We start from the raw sequence: 18,060 nt of genomic DNA, 5'->3' as shown, positions 1-18,060 counted from the left end.
CAGAATCCGGCGTCCCGACCAAGACTAGAACCCGGTGTGCCGGCGCCGCAAGGCAGAGGATTAGCCTAGTGAGCCGCAGCGCCGGCCAAATACATAAATCATTAAAGGAAAAATTTCTGAGCCACAGCTAGAACCAGTACAGGAGAAGGGGGTCACTGGTGTGGGGGGGTGCTCTGACCTTGATGGGACGGGGGATGTCAGGCTTCTTCCAGCGAAGAACTATCTGTCCAGCAACCGTGACCCCGTAGAAGAGGTAGTTGATGAAGCCCACGTAGTTGATGAGCGTGTACATGTCGCTGGTGACCAGCATCAGCAGGGTGGACAGGCACTGTAGAAGCAGAGGGGCTCGTGAGTGGTCAGTGCTTGGGAGGTGCCAGCTGTGGTGGTGTGGAGGGGCAGCCCCCGCCTTCAGGCCATCAACGCCACTGGACAAGGGATGACTCTGAATGCAGATCTCAGGGCCTCCCCTAGGAACCCGGCTCGCTCCCGACACCCTCGTTGCCAGCACGTTCCTCCTGACTGCAGTGGTGGCACTCAAGATGTGGAACCGCTGGAGGGCACAGGCCAGTCGCGAGGGACACCTGGTCTGGCCACACGGCTGTACCTGGCTCACCGTCAGCCCTGCTCTCATTTGTTTCTCGCCGGGTTCTCACTGGAGCTAATTTCCTGTGCTTAATCCCCCGGGAAGGTTGTTAACTGGATGAAGGCTTTATTTGTGCCCTCATCCTTTTCTCCCGGCTGAGTCATCTAATCTATTCTCCTTCCTTCCTTCCTTTTCTTTAAAAAAATTTTTTTTTCATAAAATCACACAGTGCTTATCACCCACCCACGGGGCCTTGGTTGAAGTATCCTACCAGTGTTACCCCATGTAGGCCCAACTGTCCCCCATGAGGTTTTCTGCTTAAAAAACCATCCCCGGCTCTCCCAGAACTGGGCCCTTCCCTCCCGTATTCCGTGATGGCCAATAGAAGGTTTGCTTCTGCTGTGAGGTCTGAGGTGAGAAGAATCGAGAGGATTTTAATGGGTGGACAGGCCACATTCTCACTGCGGGGAGGGAGAGCTGCCTTCTCGGGTCGCCCTCCACCTTCTGCAATGCTCCCTCCAGAGGCTCAAGGCCCTGGACTCCCAAGAGCTCTGTGACCCTGAGGTCTAACTGCTTCCCCAGTGGATCACGGTCATTTTTCGTGTTCGATTCAGGATCCAGAAGGAAAATAAGAACTCAGAAGACTCAGTGGGCAGTGTCTGCTCCTTCCTTTTGCTCCTCTAAACCTGTCTGCGTGTTTGTCTTCCTCGTTCCAAGTCTCCCTTTCTCCATCTTCAGTTTCTCATTCCTCCTCTCCTTGGGACTTTTCTTACTTATGTGCCCCCCCCCCTTTTTTTTAACAGGCAGAGTGGACAGTGAGAGAGAGAGACAGAGAGAAAGGTCTTCCTTTGCCGTTGGTTCACCCTCCAATGGCCGCCACTGCCGGCGCGCTGCGGCCAGTGCACCGCGCTGATCCGATGGCAGGAGCCAGGTGCTTCTCCTGGTCTGCCATGGGGTGCAGGGCCCAAGTACTTGGGCCATCCTCCACTGCACTCCCTGGCCACAGCAGAGAGCTGGCCTGGAAGAGGGGCAACCGGGACAGAATCCGGCGCCCCGACCAAGACTAGAACCCGGTGTGCCGGCGCCGCAAGGCGGAGGATTAGCCTAGTGAGCCGCGGCGCCGGCCACTTATGTGCCCTTAACATGGACGTGTCTCAGAGATGTCTCCCAGGTCTGAGAGCCTTTGGATATCTGGGTTCATCGTCTTTCCTGGCTAGATTTCTCGACATTCATAAAGGCAACGAATATCATTGGTGGGATTACCCAAGGCCCAGGAAGCCAAGGAGCAAGCCAGGGCAGGGGGTGCCAGGGTGTTTGTGGCAAGGGTGAGCTCCCAGCTCAGAGCAGGCACAGCGGGGTGGGGTGGGGAGAAGCTGGCTGCAGGAGGGGCCCTTACAGTGAAGAGCAGGGCTGGGATGGGGGTGCAGCGTTTCACGTGGATCATCGCCAACACGCTGGGAAGGTGGCCTTCTCTGGCTCCAGCAAAGAACAGCCTGGCAGAGAGAAAAGCAGGTCAGCGTGCAATTGCCCACAGACACCACGCCTGGTCTCCCTTGTCTCCCCTCCAAGCAGGTGCCCAGCCTGCGTGCACACCCTCTAGCTTGCTACTCACAGGACCCAGGTTCGCAAGTGCAAGTGCAAGTCAACCCAGGCAACCCAGAGACACGAGGACAGATCCTGGTGCAGGGAGGCCCTGCGTGTGCGGTGGGTGGCAGTGGGTGGCAAAGGGTGACAGAGGTACAGCCTGGTACTCTGTGGATTGTTCCCAAGGCCAGGAAGCCTGCAAGGGTGGCCTCTCCTTTGTCTAAGGACTCCATTCCTGTGAACAGTGTGCCTTCCTACCCTCAAGGGATGCAGATGCCCTGATACACTGGGGCTGATGGCACACAGGAAGCTTTTAAACACTCTCATCCTAGTCAGAGAGCAGTGGCCTCCGTGGGGAAAGGGACCGGGTGGGACTTTGAGGGCCCTGCATGGGTGGAAATGTCCAGTATCCATCCTGGGTCGTGTTTCCACGGCTGTCTGCAACTGGCCAAACCCATCGGACTGAACACTCACAGTGTGTGCATTTTGCTGTGTGCAATCTGTACTTAGCATTCATATCCTTAGGGCTACTTATTTTATTCTCAAGAAGACATTTTAACAGACGAACAGATTAGGGTCCCGGCTGCTCCACTTCCGATCCAGCTCCCTGCAAATGCATCTGGGAAAGTAGCGGAGGATGGCCCAAGTGCTTGAGTTTCTGCCATCCATGTGGGAGACCCAGATGGAGTTGCAGGCTCCTGGTTTCCAGCTGGCCCAGCTCAAGCTGTTGTGGCCATATGGGGCGCGAACCAATGGAGGGAAGATCTCTCTGCCTTTCCCTCTCTCTGTCTCCTGCCTTTCACATAAATAAAAATAAATCTTTACTGTATAATTCCAATAAATTTTCAAATCAATTAGGGCCAGTGCAGTGCACTGGCCGCGGCAGCCATTGGAGGGTGAATCAACGGCAAAAGGAAGACCTTTCTCTCTCTCTCTCTCACTGTCCACTCTGCCTGTAAAAAAAAAAATATGCCAACTGATTATGTCTGGGCAGTGTGGGATTATGATATGAATAATTTACGAGTAACTTAAGTTTCCTTTTTTATACTTTACAGAATAACAATTTTAAAAATTTTTTATCAGCTCTTAAACTTTTGAGATAATTATAGGTTCACATGCAGCTGTAAATAACACAAGTTTCTTTCTTTTTCTTTCTTTCTTTTTTTTTTTTTTTTTTTTTAGTTTTCTCCCACGGTCGTTGTGCCCGCAAGGAAAAAGAGAGGCCGCCCTGAGGCCAATCCGAGGCCCTGAGACGGTCCTTTGCTCTCTCTTGGGTACAAAGGTCAGTTATTTTTAAAGAGAAAAAGGTGGGGGCTGGCATTTGTGATGCAGTGTTGTCGCTCCCCCTCTTCGTGGAGGAACGACACAGGACCCTGCGCTGTTCTTTCGTCTGCTCGGCCCTCCCCGGGTTTGCTGCTGGTTCTTCCCGGGTTGGCTACCGTCCCTTCCACCTCCGTGGAAGGGCGGTTCCCCCTGCCACATTCCCCACTTCCGCGGGGGAGCGGCACACCGCCGGCCGGCTCTCTCGGGGGCTGCACAGGTGTTCCTCTTAGATGTTCCCCTTAGATATTCCTGGTGCATGTTGTCTCTCTCCTCCTTTATAGTCCTCCTCCGCCAATCCCAACTCGGCTGCCCACACGCCGAATACGCTGCTCTCCTCCAATCAGGAGCAGCTCCTGCAGCTTGTCAAGTTGGTGAGAGGCAGCTGGGTAGAAGCTATTGCCTCCTCTCCCAGCGCCATATTGTGGGAGAGCAGATGCATAGAATAAATCTTAATTCCAGTAACTTAGTCTAGTCCGAATTGCTCCCCACAAGTGTGTTACACGGCTTGCAAGCTGGCATCCTCTATCAGAGTGTTGGTTTAAGTCCTGGCTTCTCCACTTCCGATCCAGCTCCCTGCTAATGGCCTAGGAGAGCAGCAGAGATGGCACAGGTGTTTGGGTACCTGCCACCGGCGTGGGAGACCTGGATGGAGTCCCAAGCTCCTGGCATTGACTTGGCCCAGACCTAGCCATTACAGCCATTTAGGGAGTGAACCAGTGGATGAAAGTTCTCTTTCTTTCTCTCTCAATTCCCTGTCTCTGTGTAACTCTGCCTTTCAAACAAATAAATCAATCTTTGAAAAAGAGGGAAAACTTTAACATCAACCGTAGCCCTTCTTCTCTTTCTCTCTCCCCACAGGGAAGAGAAAACGATCAGCTGTCAGCAGTCATTTACATGTTAGTGTGAATTAGACCACGTTGCCTTTTTCTAGGGAAAGGAGCACTCAAGGGATTCGAGGAGGGGTGGTGTGATGGGACAGAGCACAGTGGGAGTTCTGAAGAGGACCTCCTGCTTTGTCATTTGCGTTTGGGGTGGAGTGGGACAAAGGCAGCTTTTGAGAAGTGTGGGACTCGACTGTGGGCCCATAAGCAGTTGCCGTCATGAACCACTGAGTCCAGCGTCACTACTTTCATGCAGACACAGGCATCCCTGCCCCTTTGCCCCATGCTACGGCGCCTCCACAGTGCACTTCATGCACCCGACTGAGCCCTGGGTGCTCCGTGCACCTCCTCGTGCACACACAGCTGGGGTCTGCATTCATGGCCCCTCCTCATGCACCCAGGAGCAGGCGTAACTGTCCAGGCCCAACAGCACTTGCAAGCATCCAGTTTACGGGAGACAATCCTTGCCCGGCTGGCGGACGACAGAGGAGACGATGACGTGAAGCGGAACACACACCCACACACACTCGACTCCTCAGGAAGGCTCAACCTCTCCAGATCCCAGAACCCAGAAGAGAGAGGGAGAGGAGGTGAGGGCAAGGAGGGCCCGGGGAGATGGGTGGAGATGCCTGCATCAGAGGCCGGGCACACCACGCGCCACCGTCTCCTGCATGCACACACAACTGAACCGCATGCATGCAGACCGCGGCTTGGCCTGCCTCAGGGACAAACCCCACTCTAAAGCGACTGCAGCCAGTCACTGTCCTCCAAAAGATCCCAGGGAGCCTCATGGGTCACTGTTCTTCCACGGTTCGCCCTGGGCTGGGGCCTCCAGGTGGCCTCTGCTCCTGTGTAGCACGTACATGGAGTAGCTGTGGGTGAGTGTCGGGGAGGGCCCTGGGCACCGGGGACAGTGCACATCACTCTGCTGCCCCGGGTCCTACACACATGGCACCGCCTGGCTGCTTCCCAGGGATGCTGCTGACCCTGTGAGCAGGACTGTGTCCCCAGGGCAAGGGGCTTCCTAAGAGCAATGGGCACCACCCAACGAACAGCAGCCTCTACAGCCCATTCTGCAGACTACAGGAAGGGCCGCCCTGGAGGGGCCGGATCCCTGGATGTGTCAAGGCTGGAGCTGGGAATGCTGGGGCCTGTTTGTGCTTCTGTCTTCCCAGAGCATTCTGGGCAGGGGACAAATGCTCTCATCCCACCCATCATCACCCTTTCATGTCATACTCCCCAGGGGCGCCTCCCCCCAACACCCATCTGTTGAGTGGGGAGGTGCCTGTGCCTTCAGGATGCCCAAAGTAATCCCGCAGCACCTGCAGCTGGTTCCAGACCATTCATGGAGGCCAGACCCAGAGAACCTTGCCCAAGTCTCCTTCCTGTGGGGCCCTTTCCGAGTGGGGCTCCTTGCTAGCCAGAGCAGCCCATGGGGTTCTCTTAGGACGGCAGCCAGGACCCCATCCCGCTGCCCACCATAGGCCCCTGCCCTGGGAGGCCGGGGGGAGGGGGAGAGGAGGCTCCTCATTCCTCTGTTCCTTGAAAAATGTGGCAGCCACTGCACACGGAGCACCTGCGCCCTGGGGGCCCACACGTGGTAGGGAACCACGCAGGCAGCACACACCCTCGGCACTCACACTGACACACATGCCCTGACCGGGGTGCCCACACAGACCCTTGCGGACAGAGACAAGCCCACCACGTACACGCAGAGCAGTGTGCACAGCAGAGAGGCCCCGGCCAGGAAGGACCCACGCCGCACTCACCGGGAGGAGGTGAAGAGAGAGCCATTGACTCCTCCAAATGTGGACAGCGCCACGGAGATGGGCATGATCCAGGCCATGACACCCAGGAGCTTCTCTCCAAATGTCTGAGCGAGAAAATAAGGGGGGAGGTGGAGGCGAGAGGTGACAGCTCCCTGCCCCAGGCTGCTCATTCCCCTCCTGCCTGCCCCCTTGCTAACCCCTCCTCTCCCCACCCCGCCTGCTCCCTGTAGATATAACCACACAAGGGGGCAGGCAGTGCACGCTTTGGGCCAATTAATTGGAGGAGATAGGACGTGGTGCTGTTAATAAAAACGAGCTAACATTTCTCATCCTGCTTTCTGGATAAGGAAACTGAGGCACACAGCGATGAAGCTGCTTGCCTAGGGGCGCACACCAGGGCCACGACTGGAAGCCAGGTGCTGTGAAGCCAGTCCTTGCGGACATGATCTGGTTCCTCCGGCTTAGAGAGTGGCACAGGCTTTTGAGGCAGGCACATCTGGGCTCGAATCCCAGCCCTCCACCTAGGAGCTCTGACACCTCGAACACAATTTGTCGTTTCTGAGCCTCAGCTTCCTATCTGTGAAATGGGGGCGGATTCTAATTCACAGAGTTGAGAACCGCGAAGCTTATAGCGGGCTTACGTGGGTGGAGGGCCAGTGAGAATCAGCAGCCACTTGGGCTGAGAAAGCAAAGGCCATGCGGTCCTAGATCAGTCATCACACACCTGAGGGGCGGGCCATGCAGGGGGCCCTTTTGTCTCTGCTCTGAGCCAGAAAGCTAATGCGTGCCTGCAAACCGCCATGCGCTGGGGCAGGCAGCAGTCACGGGAGACTGGAGGGCCTGCTTCCTCACAGTCCTCCGAGATAAGGCCAGTGACGACACCGGCCACGGCCCAGCCTGGAGCCCGGTGAGGGAGCAGCGCGGCTCCCGTGTCCTTGGTCATCAAGGATCCCATGCCGCTGTGACCTGCGACTCTCAGGCCAGCGCCCGCTTTACCCGCTGGGGGAAGGGGCCAGCTTGCGGGCAGAGAGATGTGTATCTTGTGCGAGGTTCTAGCCTCCCGAGGAGCAGCCTGTCTCCTGCACGCAACCCTCCCAGTCAGAGTTTCCAGCGGATGAAGGACTGGCAAGCGCTGCCTGCCTGTAATGGGCTGGACAGCAAATGCTCCGGCCTCACTCACGGGCCAGCCAGTCTCTGCGGCAACCACCCAGTGCCGCCTCCGGAAGACACCCCAGGGAGGACACGTGTGTGGCTTCTGCCCTGCGCTCTCGGGATGACTTCCAGCTCCACGAGGCCGCGCTCAGGGAACAGTAAGCGGGGCTGGGTAGGCAAGCCTACGTCAGCCCTCCTGCTTCGAGAGACCGGGAGTTGGGTTTCTTACCACAGCGACTGCGTTTGACGCCAGCAGCTCCTGGGGGGACATTGCAGTGATATACGCGACATTGGCAAAGACATACACAAATGTGACCAGTGGGATGGAGATGAAGATGGCTCTGGGAAGGTTCCTGTAGAGGGAGAGGAGGTGAGAGGAGGCCTGGCAGCTGGGGTGCCCGCCTTGCCCTGGGGTCCAGGGAGTGCCTTCTGAGTCTCCGCGGGACGCCGACCTGGCAGCCTTCTCTGCTGCCCCCGGGGGTAGCGACTTTCTCAATATGAACAGGAAATGAAACAGCTCGAGGTGAAAATATGCCCTGCACCTGCTGGTCGCTTCTTGGCCCAAATCTGTATAATGCATCCCTCCGCTGCTCGAGACGGGAAGATCAGCCTGTCCGGAAACAGGCCAGGGACCCGGGACCCGCTCTGGGCACCCCGCATTCCCTAAGGCAGTACCACGATCACTGTGGCTGACCTGCTCTGGGACAGTCACTGGACCCTTTTCTGCCTCCGGGCAGGGTGGATGCGAAATGAACCTGTACTTCAGGGCAGGCCAGAGCACGAGTCGGAATGGGGGGGGGGGGGGGAGGAGGCGGCGGTGGGTGCCACTTCTTTCCAGCAGCAGGCACTGTGGCCTCTCCAGGGAGAGGGGAAGGGCTGCAGTAGCGCCACTCACTTATAGGGATCCACAAGTTCCTCAGTCACATAATTAAGGAAGTTCCAGCCTCCGTAGGCAAAGGAGCCCTGAAGAAAGGCCAGCGCGATGAGGCCGATGTCCGGTTCTTGGAAATTGTCAAACGCGTTCTTCGGCTCCAGCCAGAAGTACTCTCCTGTAGACACAACGGGTGGGGGCTGCTCAGAGATGAGTCCGAGGCCTGGAGCTCCTGGCCTGCCCGTCTGGTCTCTCACCCCTCCCCGAGGCAACAGTGCCAGCTGGCCCTCTTGCTTGTAGTGAACCAGAGTATGGGAGAAGTGGGACCAAAGGGATCATGGAAATGTAGGCCCTGGACCTCCCAGAACCTGATGACCACTGGGGATTCAGACTCAAAATACTGATCTAAATCTCTCTTTAAAAAAAAAAAATGATTCATTTCAGAGGCAAACAGACAGACAGCTGTCTGGTTCACTTGCCAAGTGCACATGATGGCCAAGTTTGGATTGGCACGAAGCGGGAAGCCAGGAACTCAATCCAGGTCTCCCTCGTGAGTGGCAGGAACTCAACTACTTGAGCTCCCGCAGCTGCCTCCCTCCCAGGGTCTGCATTAACAGGAAGCTGGAGTCAGGAGCCGGAAACAGGTATCGAACCCTGGTACGGGATGCAAGTGTCTTAACCACGAGGCCAAATGCCTGCTCCTCGAATGTTCCTTTTTTAAAAGGCAAAGTCAGTTGGAAGGAAAGGCCTGGGTAAACTGGGAGGTTTGGCTCATTGGGCTTTGGAAATGCCAGGCTGGAGTCACTGGTGGTCTCTCGACCACTTCCTTAATCTAAGTTTGTCTTCAGGAACAATGCATCAAAAACAGCTAACCCTCAAATACAAGCTGTAGTAGGCCAAGCTTGTTTTGTTTGCTTTGTCAATATCCTCCTCCTATCTCTCTCCAAGGTATGTGTTGGTCTCCTTTTTCAGGGCACACATTCCCGGAGAACAGGGTTTTTTGTTTTTTAAGCAAAAGAGCCTTTGGGTTGCCATCCCAGCCCCTCGGCAGTGTTCTGCACATACTGGGCCTCATAAAAGCTGCTCACTGATGGAGCTTGTAATGCGACGGAGAAACTGTGTTTTTATGTATTCTTCTATAATCCAGCCTTTGGACAGGAAATAAGATTAGAGTGGCCAGGAGAAAGAACTGAGGGACTCACTATCAGTGATTTCCTGGAGTCCAAATAGCTAAAAACAACACAACCTGCTAAAGGAGTTCATCCAACTGATTAAAATACTCCGACACACTATACAGCAGAAACGTGCTTCCTGGAGGAGAGTCCGGCTCCCTAGGCTGCCTTTAGGGCTAAGGGCATGTGGGAGGCTTCTCTGTTTGTCATCTGATTTTCTCCATGGGGCTGTGAGGCTGGGCAGGGCATAGTGGTGCCACCGGTCCCATGGAAACCAAATACAGACTCGGCCTTGGAAAGGACCAAATCCAGTGGGGAATGTTGGCAGGGGTCCCAGGAATGTAGAGCTCTCCCTTGAAGAGTTTATTAGTAATTTTGAAACATATAAAGTCTCCTCCTTTGTCTTCCTTTAAGATAAAGGACAAGAGTCCCTGGGATATAGGAGTCCAGAGATCTGGGGTCTTTCACCAGCCCTGCTAGAGCCCAGAGGCCAGCAGGAGCCAGACCTTTGGAAACTAGAGGGTGTGTTCCCTTTCCCCAGCCACCCTGGGGGAATTGGCTCCTCCCCTTTGTCATGCAAGTGGAGAAGTCATCCCAGGCCAGCACAGAGACACAGCAGGATGTGCACACTTGCAGTGACAGTGTGAGGGGCATGTGCAAGCTGGGGCAGGGAGCGAGCAGAGCCCTGTCACTCACCTTTGCATATCTGCACAACCCCCATGATGATGATGAGGGCCAGGGCCAGGAGCTTCCCGGCCGTGAAGATGTCCTGGACGCGGGTGGCCCACCGCACACTGGAGCAGTTGACCCACGTCAGCAGCACTGAAATGACAGATCCCAGACAACCCCTCAAGGGCCAGCCAAGGCCGCAGACAGACCCCTACAGCACAGAAGCTCCAGAGGCTGGGATTGGAACTGCGAGCCAAACATCCCCCAGGCTTACCCGGTGACTAGAAACTTTGGCCAGGTTAATGGGTTACAAATGGGGATTAAGTGCTCCAAATTAGAGCTTGGCCAGGGCGTGCCCTGCCCGGGGCTGCCGGCCAGAAGTAGGCACCGAGAAGTGCAGGCACGTGCTTTAGGGGGGAAACTCAGCGCCCAAGCAGGGTGTGAATATAGGAGGCTTGCCTTCAGGCGGATCCTCTGTGTCACCTGCCTAAGCCCGATTTTGGGGTAAGAGTTTAAGAGGAACCTTCTGCTATCAAGAGCTCATCAGCGCTGAGTAAAATTCACCTTTTAAGTGTGCGGTTTGATGAGCTTTGACAGCGACATTTAATCATTTAATCACTACCACAGTCAATACACAAGAACACTCGCACCACTCCCAAAAGCTCTCCAGTGTTTTGCTCCCTCGCAGTCAGTCACTCCTCTTCCCCCACCTCTGGCAACTACCAGTTTTGCTTTTTCCAGAAGGTTTCATAAATAGAGCATATAATCCTTAGGCTTTTGTGTCTGGTTTCTTTTTTTAGCTTATTAATTGATTTCTTATTTGAAAGGCAGAGTTACAGAGAGAGAGGGAGAAACAGACACAGAGAGAGATCCTCATTCACTGTGGTGGAATGAGAAGGCCATGACAAGATGGCCGCTGGCAAGCAAGTTACTCAGGAATGGCTTCGAAACCCACCTGGCCACAGAGCCTGCCTGGCAACAGGCTGTGATTGGTTGGGGTATAGACCACCCCTTGACCGGATTGGCTGGTCTTGGCTATATAAGCCATTGTAGTAACTGAAATAAATGAGTCTGTGGGCTGCTTGCCTCAAGCCTGCTTTTACCCAACTCCCAGGGTCTGTGGTGACTGCGCCTCTTGCCCCCACCACGCTCCTCCTCTCAGAAACGAATCCACTGCAACACTGTTGAGAAATCAACTGCAACAATCCACTGGTTCACTCTCAAAATGGCTGCAATGGCAAAGGCTGGGTCAGGCTGAAGCCAGGAGCCAGGAACTCCATCTGGTCTACCACGTCAGGGCAAGGGCCCAAGTACTTGGACTATTCTCTACTCCTTTCTCAGGCACAACAGCAGAGAGCTAGATTGGAAATAGGGTGGCGGGGACTCTAACCAGCACTCACGTGGGATGCTGGTATCACAGGAGGCAGGCTAACCCACTGTGCCACAACCCTGGCCCCTGGTTTCTTTCACTTAACAAAATGCTTTGAGATCTGCCTGTGTTACTGCATGTATTAGCAATTTGTTCCTTGTTATTGTCAACTCAGTTTCATTATGTGAATGCATCAGTTTGTTTTTCCATTCACCAGCAGCTGGACACTTGGTTACTCCTCCGTTTTAGGTGATTATATGAATAAAGCTGTTACAAACAGAGACATCTCTGCATGATTCAGAGGCTTCTGAGTTGGGTTTTCATTTCTCTTGAGGAACCAGGAATAGGACTCTGAGTCATATGGTAAATATGTTTGACTTCATAAGAAATTGTTAGGGGTCGGAGTTCTGGTGCTGCAAGTTAAGCCACTGCCAGCAATCTAAGCATCCCATACTGGAGTGCTGGTGAGTCCTGGCTGCTCTGCTTCTGATCCAGCTCCCTGTTAATGCACCCAGGAAAGCAGCAGAAGATGGCCCAGTGCTTGAGCACTGCCACCCATGTGGGAGAGAGACCAGGATGGAGGTCCAGGCTCCTGGGTTTGGCCTAGCACAGCCCTGGCCTTTGTGGCCATTAGGGGATTGAACTGCTGGTTGGAAGATCTGCTAAAAGAAACTGCTGAATTCTTTTCCGAAGTGGCTTTGCACCCCTACCCGCAGTGAGAGTTCCTGTTGTTCTGTACCCATGCCAACACTCGGTACTGTCAGTTAAAAAAAAAAAAAAGTAGTATTTCACAGAGGTTTTGATTTTCATTTCCCTCATGACTAGAGATGCTGAGTCCACATGTGCTGGCTGGCCATCCCTCTGCACATCTTCAGCAGCGTGGGAGGTCTTTAACTCTGGCTCCTTGCCACAGAAATCCCAACAATGTGGATGAGAGCTGACGCTGAACACTGGGAGGGAGGGGCTCTATCTGCTTGACCAATCTTAGGCCCAGGCAGTCATGGGGTATCCAGTTTCCTGATGGCTGTGAAAAGGTTGATAATAAAGGGGAACAAAACAAACAGCCCTTTTCACGTCCAGTTCTCCTGAAGCAGTGACCAGAGCTCAGAAGGTACACATCAGTTGGGTAAAAAGCTTGAGGCCATTTCTGCCTCCTCAAGTCTCTACGCAGGGCGATGAAGTGACGTCAGTCCCTGTCCCACACTGTGCTCTTACCTTCCTAGTATTTCCCAACTGTACTCAGTTCTGAGAACATGTGAGCAGGGCGGAAGCTCCTGACATTATCCTCCTTCTGTAACCTTCCTCCATGCCTGGCAGACTCCTCATCTTTCAAGATCCAGCTCAAATGTCACTGCTCTGTGAGTTGTTATAAGTTTATTTACTCCTAACGACATGCCTGCAAGGTAAGACAGATGGCCCTGTGCCTCCTCCCTACAGCAATCCTAGGCCACACTGTTGATATCTAACTTTGGTATTTCTTTCTTTGTAGTCTGCTTTTTTTTTTTCCCTCTCCCCTTGAAGGCTGGGAGGGCAGGGACTGTGATTTTTCCTGTGTTTCATCCTGAGGCATAAAGTTGGTGCGCAACAAACATTTAGTAAATGAGTGAAGAACTTGCCCTCCAACCTCATCTCAGCTAGACACTCCACAACGCAAGCCAGTCTCCCGGCTTCCCAGGAAGCGACAGGAGTTATAATCCCCCATTGGTTTCATGGAGCCAAAAGGACAACAGGAAGCTTGATTTCAAGACGAGAAACTCTTGACTCCTCGGGGAGGGGCTGTTATCCAAGATGGTGTCATATAAGGAGAATCAAAACATGTTGTCGGAGGAAGGATTTTAAGTGCCCGAACAGAGAGAACATTTTGTAAATACTTGAATGTTCCAGATGGACAGAGACATCCTGATAAATACACATTTGGTTTATCTTAGTCAATTCAATAAGGACTTCAGGATCATGTGGCTGGTGACAATCCAACCCAAATCATTCTAGACAGCTGGGTCAGTGATCTCAGCCTCTCCCCAGGGCCCTGAGACATGCTGGGTACAAGGCTGGGCCCCTGTACCCCGGAATTCAGGCAGGCACAAACAACAGTAACTGAAGGATCAGACTTGTGAAAGGAAGGAAGATTAGGAAACAAAACCCACGTGGCTCAGAGATGGAGAAGGACTGGAGGATGAGGAGCAGGAGCTATGGACCTCCTGCCAAGGGGAGCACAGGGCAGGGCGGGCAGGTGACCAGACAGCGCTTGAGAAAATAAGGGCAGAAAACAAGGGTACCACAAAGAAATTCCCCCTCCCCCAAGCAGCAGGTGGAATGTGGCCACCTCCGGGTGCGCTGGGATAGGAGCGTCCACTCCTCTTTACAAGACAGGCCTTGTCCGGGCAGACAGAGAGGCTGCCTTGGTTGAGATGGTGAAGGACAGGGAGCAAAGCTCTGCCAAGTAGTCTTGCTGCGTCTTCTGTCCCTACTGACCTTATCTCTGCGACTTCACAGCAACCCAGCCCTTGACTAATATTTAACCTCTCACCCTCACAGCCATCTTTCAGAAACAAAGAGGAATTCGGAAAATGAGGTAAAGATAGGCAGGCCACTTGTGATGCCTGATCTCCCTGGGAGGAGGGCTGTGCAGACCCCAGGGCTGACGCTTCCCCCACTTCCCTGGCAATCACACTCGTGTGATTGCAGCATGTGACAGAGGAGAAAGAAGGCTCCTGGTACCACAGGACAGCTTCTCTCCCGCGGGCTGAAACCTGAGCCTCCATCTAGAGAGGAAAGGTCAGCGAGTGCAGGCACTGCTTGCACGGTGCCTGCCAAACCCCTGCTCTGACCAGGAGACCTCATCCTGGGCCAGATTACTAGGTCCCTCTCCCCGACGCCCCTGCTCAGCTAGACCCTGAATTCTGAATGTCGGAGACTCAGCAGCCTCAGGGAGCCACATGTAGATCAGGACAAGTGGCCACTGCAGCTTGAAATATGAGGGTTTCTGTCCATTCACCCACCTACACACTCACCCATCTGTCCGTCCATCCATCCATCATCTACTCAGGGCTTATAAATGACACACTCTGCTAGGTGGGGAAATTAGAAATAAGACACAAGGGGGAGCTACATGGTACAGTAGGCTAAGCTGCTGCTTGGGAACCCACATTGCATACCCAAGTACCAGTTTGAGTCCTGGCTACTCTGCTTCCAATCCAGCTCTCTGCTAATGTGCCTGCGAAGTAGTAGAGGATGACTCAAGTCTCGAGTTTCTGCTACCCACATGGGAGACCCAGATGGAGTCCCCGGCTCTTGGCTTTGGCCTGGCCCAGCCCGGGCTGTTACAGTCATTTGGGAGTGTGAATCAGCAGAAGGAAGATCCCTCTCTCTCTCTCTCTCTCTCTCTGTCACTCTTTCCAAAAAAAAAAAAAAAAAAAAAAAAAAAAAAGGACAAGTCCTTGCCCCCAGGAAGTTGCCGGTGTAGTGCAAACTAAAAAGGCAAAGACTCTGGTTCTTGGGCATTGCAATCAAGCTGTGGGAGTTCTGGGGTGTCTGCAGAGGCCCCTGTGGAATTCCAGGCTCCTCTGTATTCGGCGTTTTCTACCCTCTGTCTTTTGTTTCCTAGATTAAAAATATTTTTTATATATCTATGATGTGAAGTCTATCAAGAAGAGACTTCAAGAAGATGAAGTCAGGGATTGCTTACTTAACCTGCCTGGTACAAAGAACTCAACATCAGGGGACAGGAGAGGTGCAAAGAGCAAGGCAGCCAGGAGGCGGAAACTCAGATCACCAATCTGGTGGCCTGCCCAGAGCCCAAGGTCTCTCACGGCCAAGTAGGAGAGATGGGCTCCAGACTTCCTGCCCATGGGACAGGACTGGTAGAGAGAGCAGAGTCCCTGCTGCCAACCTGGAACTTGTCTGCCCACCATGGAGGGGTGGGTAAGTCCTGCCTCCTGCAGAGCAAGCCCCCTCAGGACCGACCTCCCTGCCCCTCCCAAGCCCTGACTTTCAGACTTTGATCTACAGGAATCACAGGAAGCCTGTCCTTCATTTCCTCCCTAGGACAATGACAGCAGACCTCCTGGGGTCTTGGGAAGGCAGAATCCCAGAGAGGTCAACATTCTAATCTACAATTTGCAAACGTGATTCAGTTAAGGGTCTTGAGATGGGCAGATTCTCCTTGGTTATCCAAGAGAACCCAGTGTAACTCAGGAGTTCTTACAAGTGGGAGATAGGAGTTACCAACGGAGATGTGAGGAGTGACACAGAGGTGGGAGAGCTGGAGAGGCTTGCAGATGCTATTCTACTACTATTGGCCTTGAAGGAGAAAACCTCCCAGCCAAAGAATGCCGGAGGCCCCTACATGCTAGAGAAGACAAGGGAACAATTCTCTCCAGAGTCGACAGAGAGAACAAGACCATTCCCACACCTCAGTTTAGGAGTTCTGACCTCTAGATAGCCAAAATACGTAGTGACGAACTTTGCAGTAACCTGTTACGGTCACAATAGGAAAGGAACACAGGGACAGACTAGGGGCAAGACCAGAAAGCGGTGGCACACCCTTAAAGAGAAAAGCTTTCAAAGCGCAACCAGGAAGCACATGCCGAGAGGCCAAGGAGTGTCTGTCCACAGGCTCTGCAGGACTCCAGGAGGAGGGAAGCAGAGGGCCTCTCAGGAAGCGGGGAGCAAAGGCAAGGTCTCCAAGGTGCTTGTCTAGTTGGCCAACTCCTCCAGCTCCCGGCTCCAGCAGGGATCCCGTGGCAGGAGTATTGCCTCCTCTTCCTGCCCCTGGTCGTTCTGCACACTCACAGACAGGCTTGCCCTTCCTAAGCCTGCCCTGATTTTCCTCCTCCTCTCTTTCACAGAACTTCAGCACAAGACACACTGTCACTCCTTCATCTAATCCCAGGTTTCCCTCAGTCTCCTCCATACCCTACACAGCTTCAGGCCCACCTACATAACCCAGATACACACTTAAACACAGGCCCGAGAGTTAGACTTCTCACTAGGCGAGTAGACAGCCAGTATGGCCACAGATGTGTTTGCTTTGTCCTTGTCCCTGGGTTGTGTTGGTCCTCTGAGTTAACTGATCCGAAGCTATATCAAAGGTCATAAAAGCAGCCGCGGTGGAAAGCCAGGAGGTGACCTTGAGAGTCCCGAGTCGGAGTCCTTTCCTCAGGCGGGAGGGTACAGAGGGGACCTACTGTGTACCATCATGTCCTGGACAACACCAAAGACACTGTGGCAGCGCTTGCAGTGGGATTTTTCTAGGCTGGGTCAGCCCAACCTGGTTCAGTGGATAGTGAGGGATATGAGGTTAAGGGATTACACAGGTAAGAACAGGAACAACCATGGGGAGGGGCAGACTTGCACATTAAATTAATGTATTATAGGGGCCGGCGCTGTGGTGTAGCGGTAAAGCTGCCGTCTGCAGTGCCTGCATCCCATAATGGGTGCTGGTTTGAGTCCCAGCTACTCCATTTCCAATCCAGCTCTCTGCAATGGCCTGGGAAAGCAGGAGAAGATGGCCCAAGTCCTTGGGCCCCTGCACCCGCAAAGGAGACCCAGAAGAAGCTCCTGGCTCCGGATCGGCACAGTTCTGGCTATTGTGGCCAGTTGGGGAGTGAACCAGTGGATGGAAGACCTCTCTCTCTCTCTTTCTCCTCCTTCTCTCTCTGTGTAACTCTTTCAAATAAATAAGTAAATCTTTAAATGTATTAAAGACTACAAGTGAAAGAGTCAACTTAAAATTTGATCTCTCTTGGAGTTGGCATTGTGGTGTAGTGGGTTAAGCCTCAGCCTGCAACGCTAGCATCCCACATGGGTGCCAGTTTGAGTCCTAACTGCTCCACTTCTGATCCAGCTCCTTACTAATGTGCCTGGGAAAGCAGTGGAAAACGGTCCAAGTCCTTGGGCCTCTGCACCCACGTGAGAGACCCAGATGGAGTTCCTGGCTCTGGCCTGGCCCAGCCTCAGTCATTGTGGCCATTTGGGGAATGAACAAGTAGATGGAAGATCTGTGCCTCTTCCTCTCTCTGAAACTGCTTTTCAAATAATAATACATCTCGTAGGAAAATAAATAATCCTATAACACCAGACAGATGAGTCAGTTGTGGAGCTACAACCATCCCAGAGCCAGTGCTGGCCACTCAGAGGCAGCTGGTGGGTCTGACTCTAAGAACCGTGGAACTTGCGGCCAGTGCCATGGTGTACCAGGTTACACTGCCATCTGGGAGGCCCACTTCCCATAGCAGAGTGCCAGTCTGAGTCCTGGGTCCCCTGTTCCTGATCCAGCTTCCTGGTGAAGTGCTTGGGAAGGCAGCAGGTGATAGCTCAAGTACACACACACAGGGAAGACCCAAATGGAGTTCCAGGATCCTGGCTTTGGCCTGGCCTCACCCAGCCCCCGTGGTTGCGGCCATTCCGGGAGTGAACCAGTGGATGGAAGATATTTCCTTCTCTGTCTCTCCCTCTTCCAAATGAATGAATAAATAAATATACCTTTCCAAAGAAAATGAAAAGAATCATAGAACTTTAGAACTCGAAGAACCTGGCCCAGTCACTCATCCTCAAGCAGCCTGGAACAGTTAACTCTGTGCTGCCCTTCCCTCTGTAAAAGGGAGATGAGGTGGTCCATGTTCCTCCTGTGAGAACACCTTGTGTTTTGCTGTATAAAACACCAAGTGGTTATTTGTATTGTTCATT

The 18,060-nt window shown here is 53.5% G+C and overlaps 1 protein-coding gene across 4 annotated transcripts in view; it reads right to left on the bottom strand.

Annotated features, from left to right (window-relative positions):
- The window catches only part of SLC7A8 (solute carrier family 7 member 8), a 59,416-nt gene that overhangs the window by 3,966 nt on the left and 37,390 nt on the right, over positions 1-18,060 (bottom strand). For 3 of the 4 annotated variants that reach the window (NM_001082682.1, XM_089309114.1, XM_089309115.1), the window contains 6 exon segments: positions 179-328; positions 1,980-2,076; positions 6,141-6,244; positions 7,522-7,645; positions 8,188-8,341; positions 10,032-10,157. In NM_001082682.1, coding sequence (NP_001076151.1) covers positions 179-328; positions 1,980-2,076; positions 6,141-6,244; positions 7,522-7,645; positions 8,188-8,341; positions 10,032-10,157 — 755 coding nt within the window. 4 annotated transcript variants of the gene reach the window in all.

The sequence above is a fragment of the Oryctolagus cuniculus genome, chromosome 12 (assembly GCF_051225735.1).
Source record: "Oryctolagus cuniculus isolate XC-2025 breed Fujian yellow rabbit chromosome 12, ASM5122573v1, whole genome shotgun sequence".
NCBI lineage: Eukaryota > Metazoa > Chordata > Mammalia > Lagomorpha > Leporidae > Oryctolagus > Oryctolagus cuniculus.
This window is presented reverse-complemented; position numbering and strand designations above follow the sequence as displayed.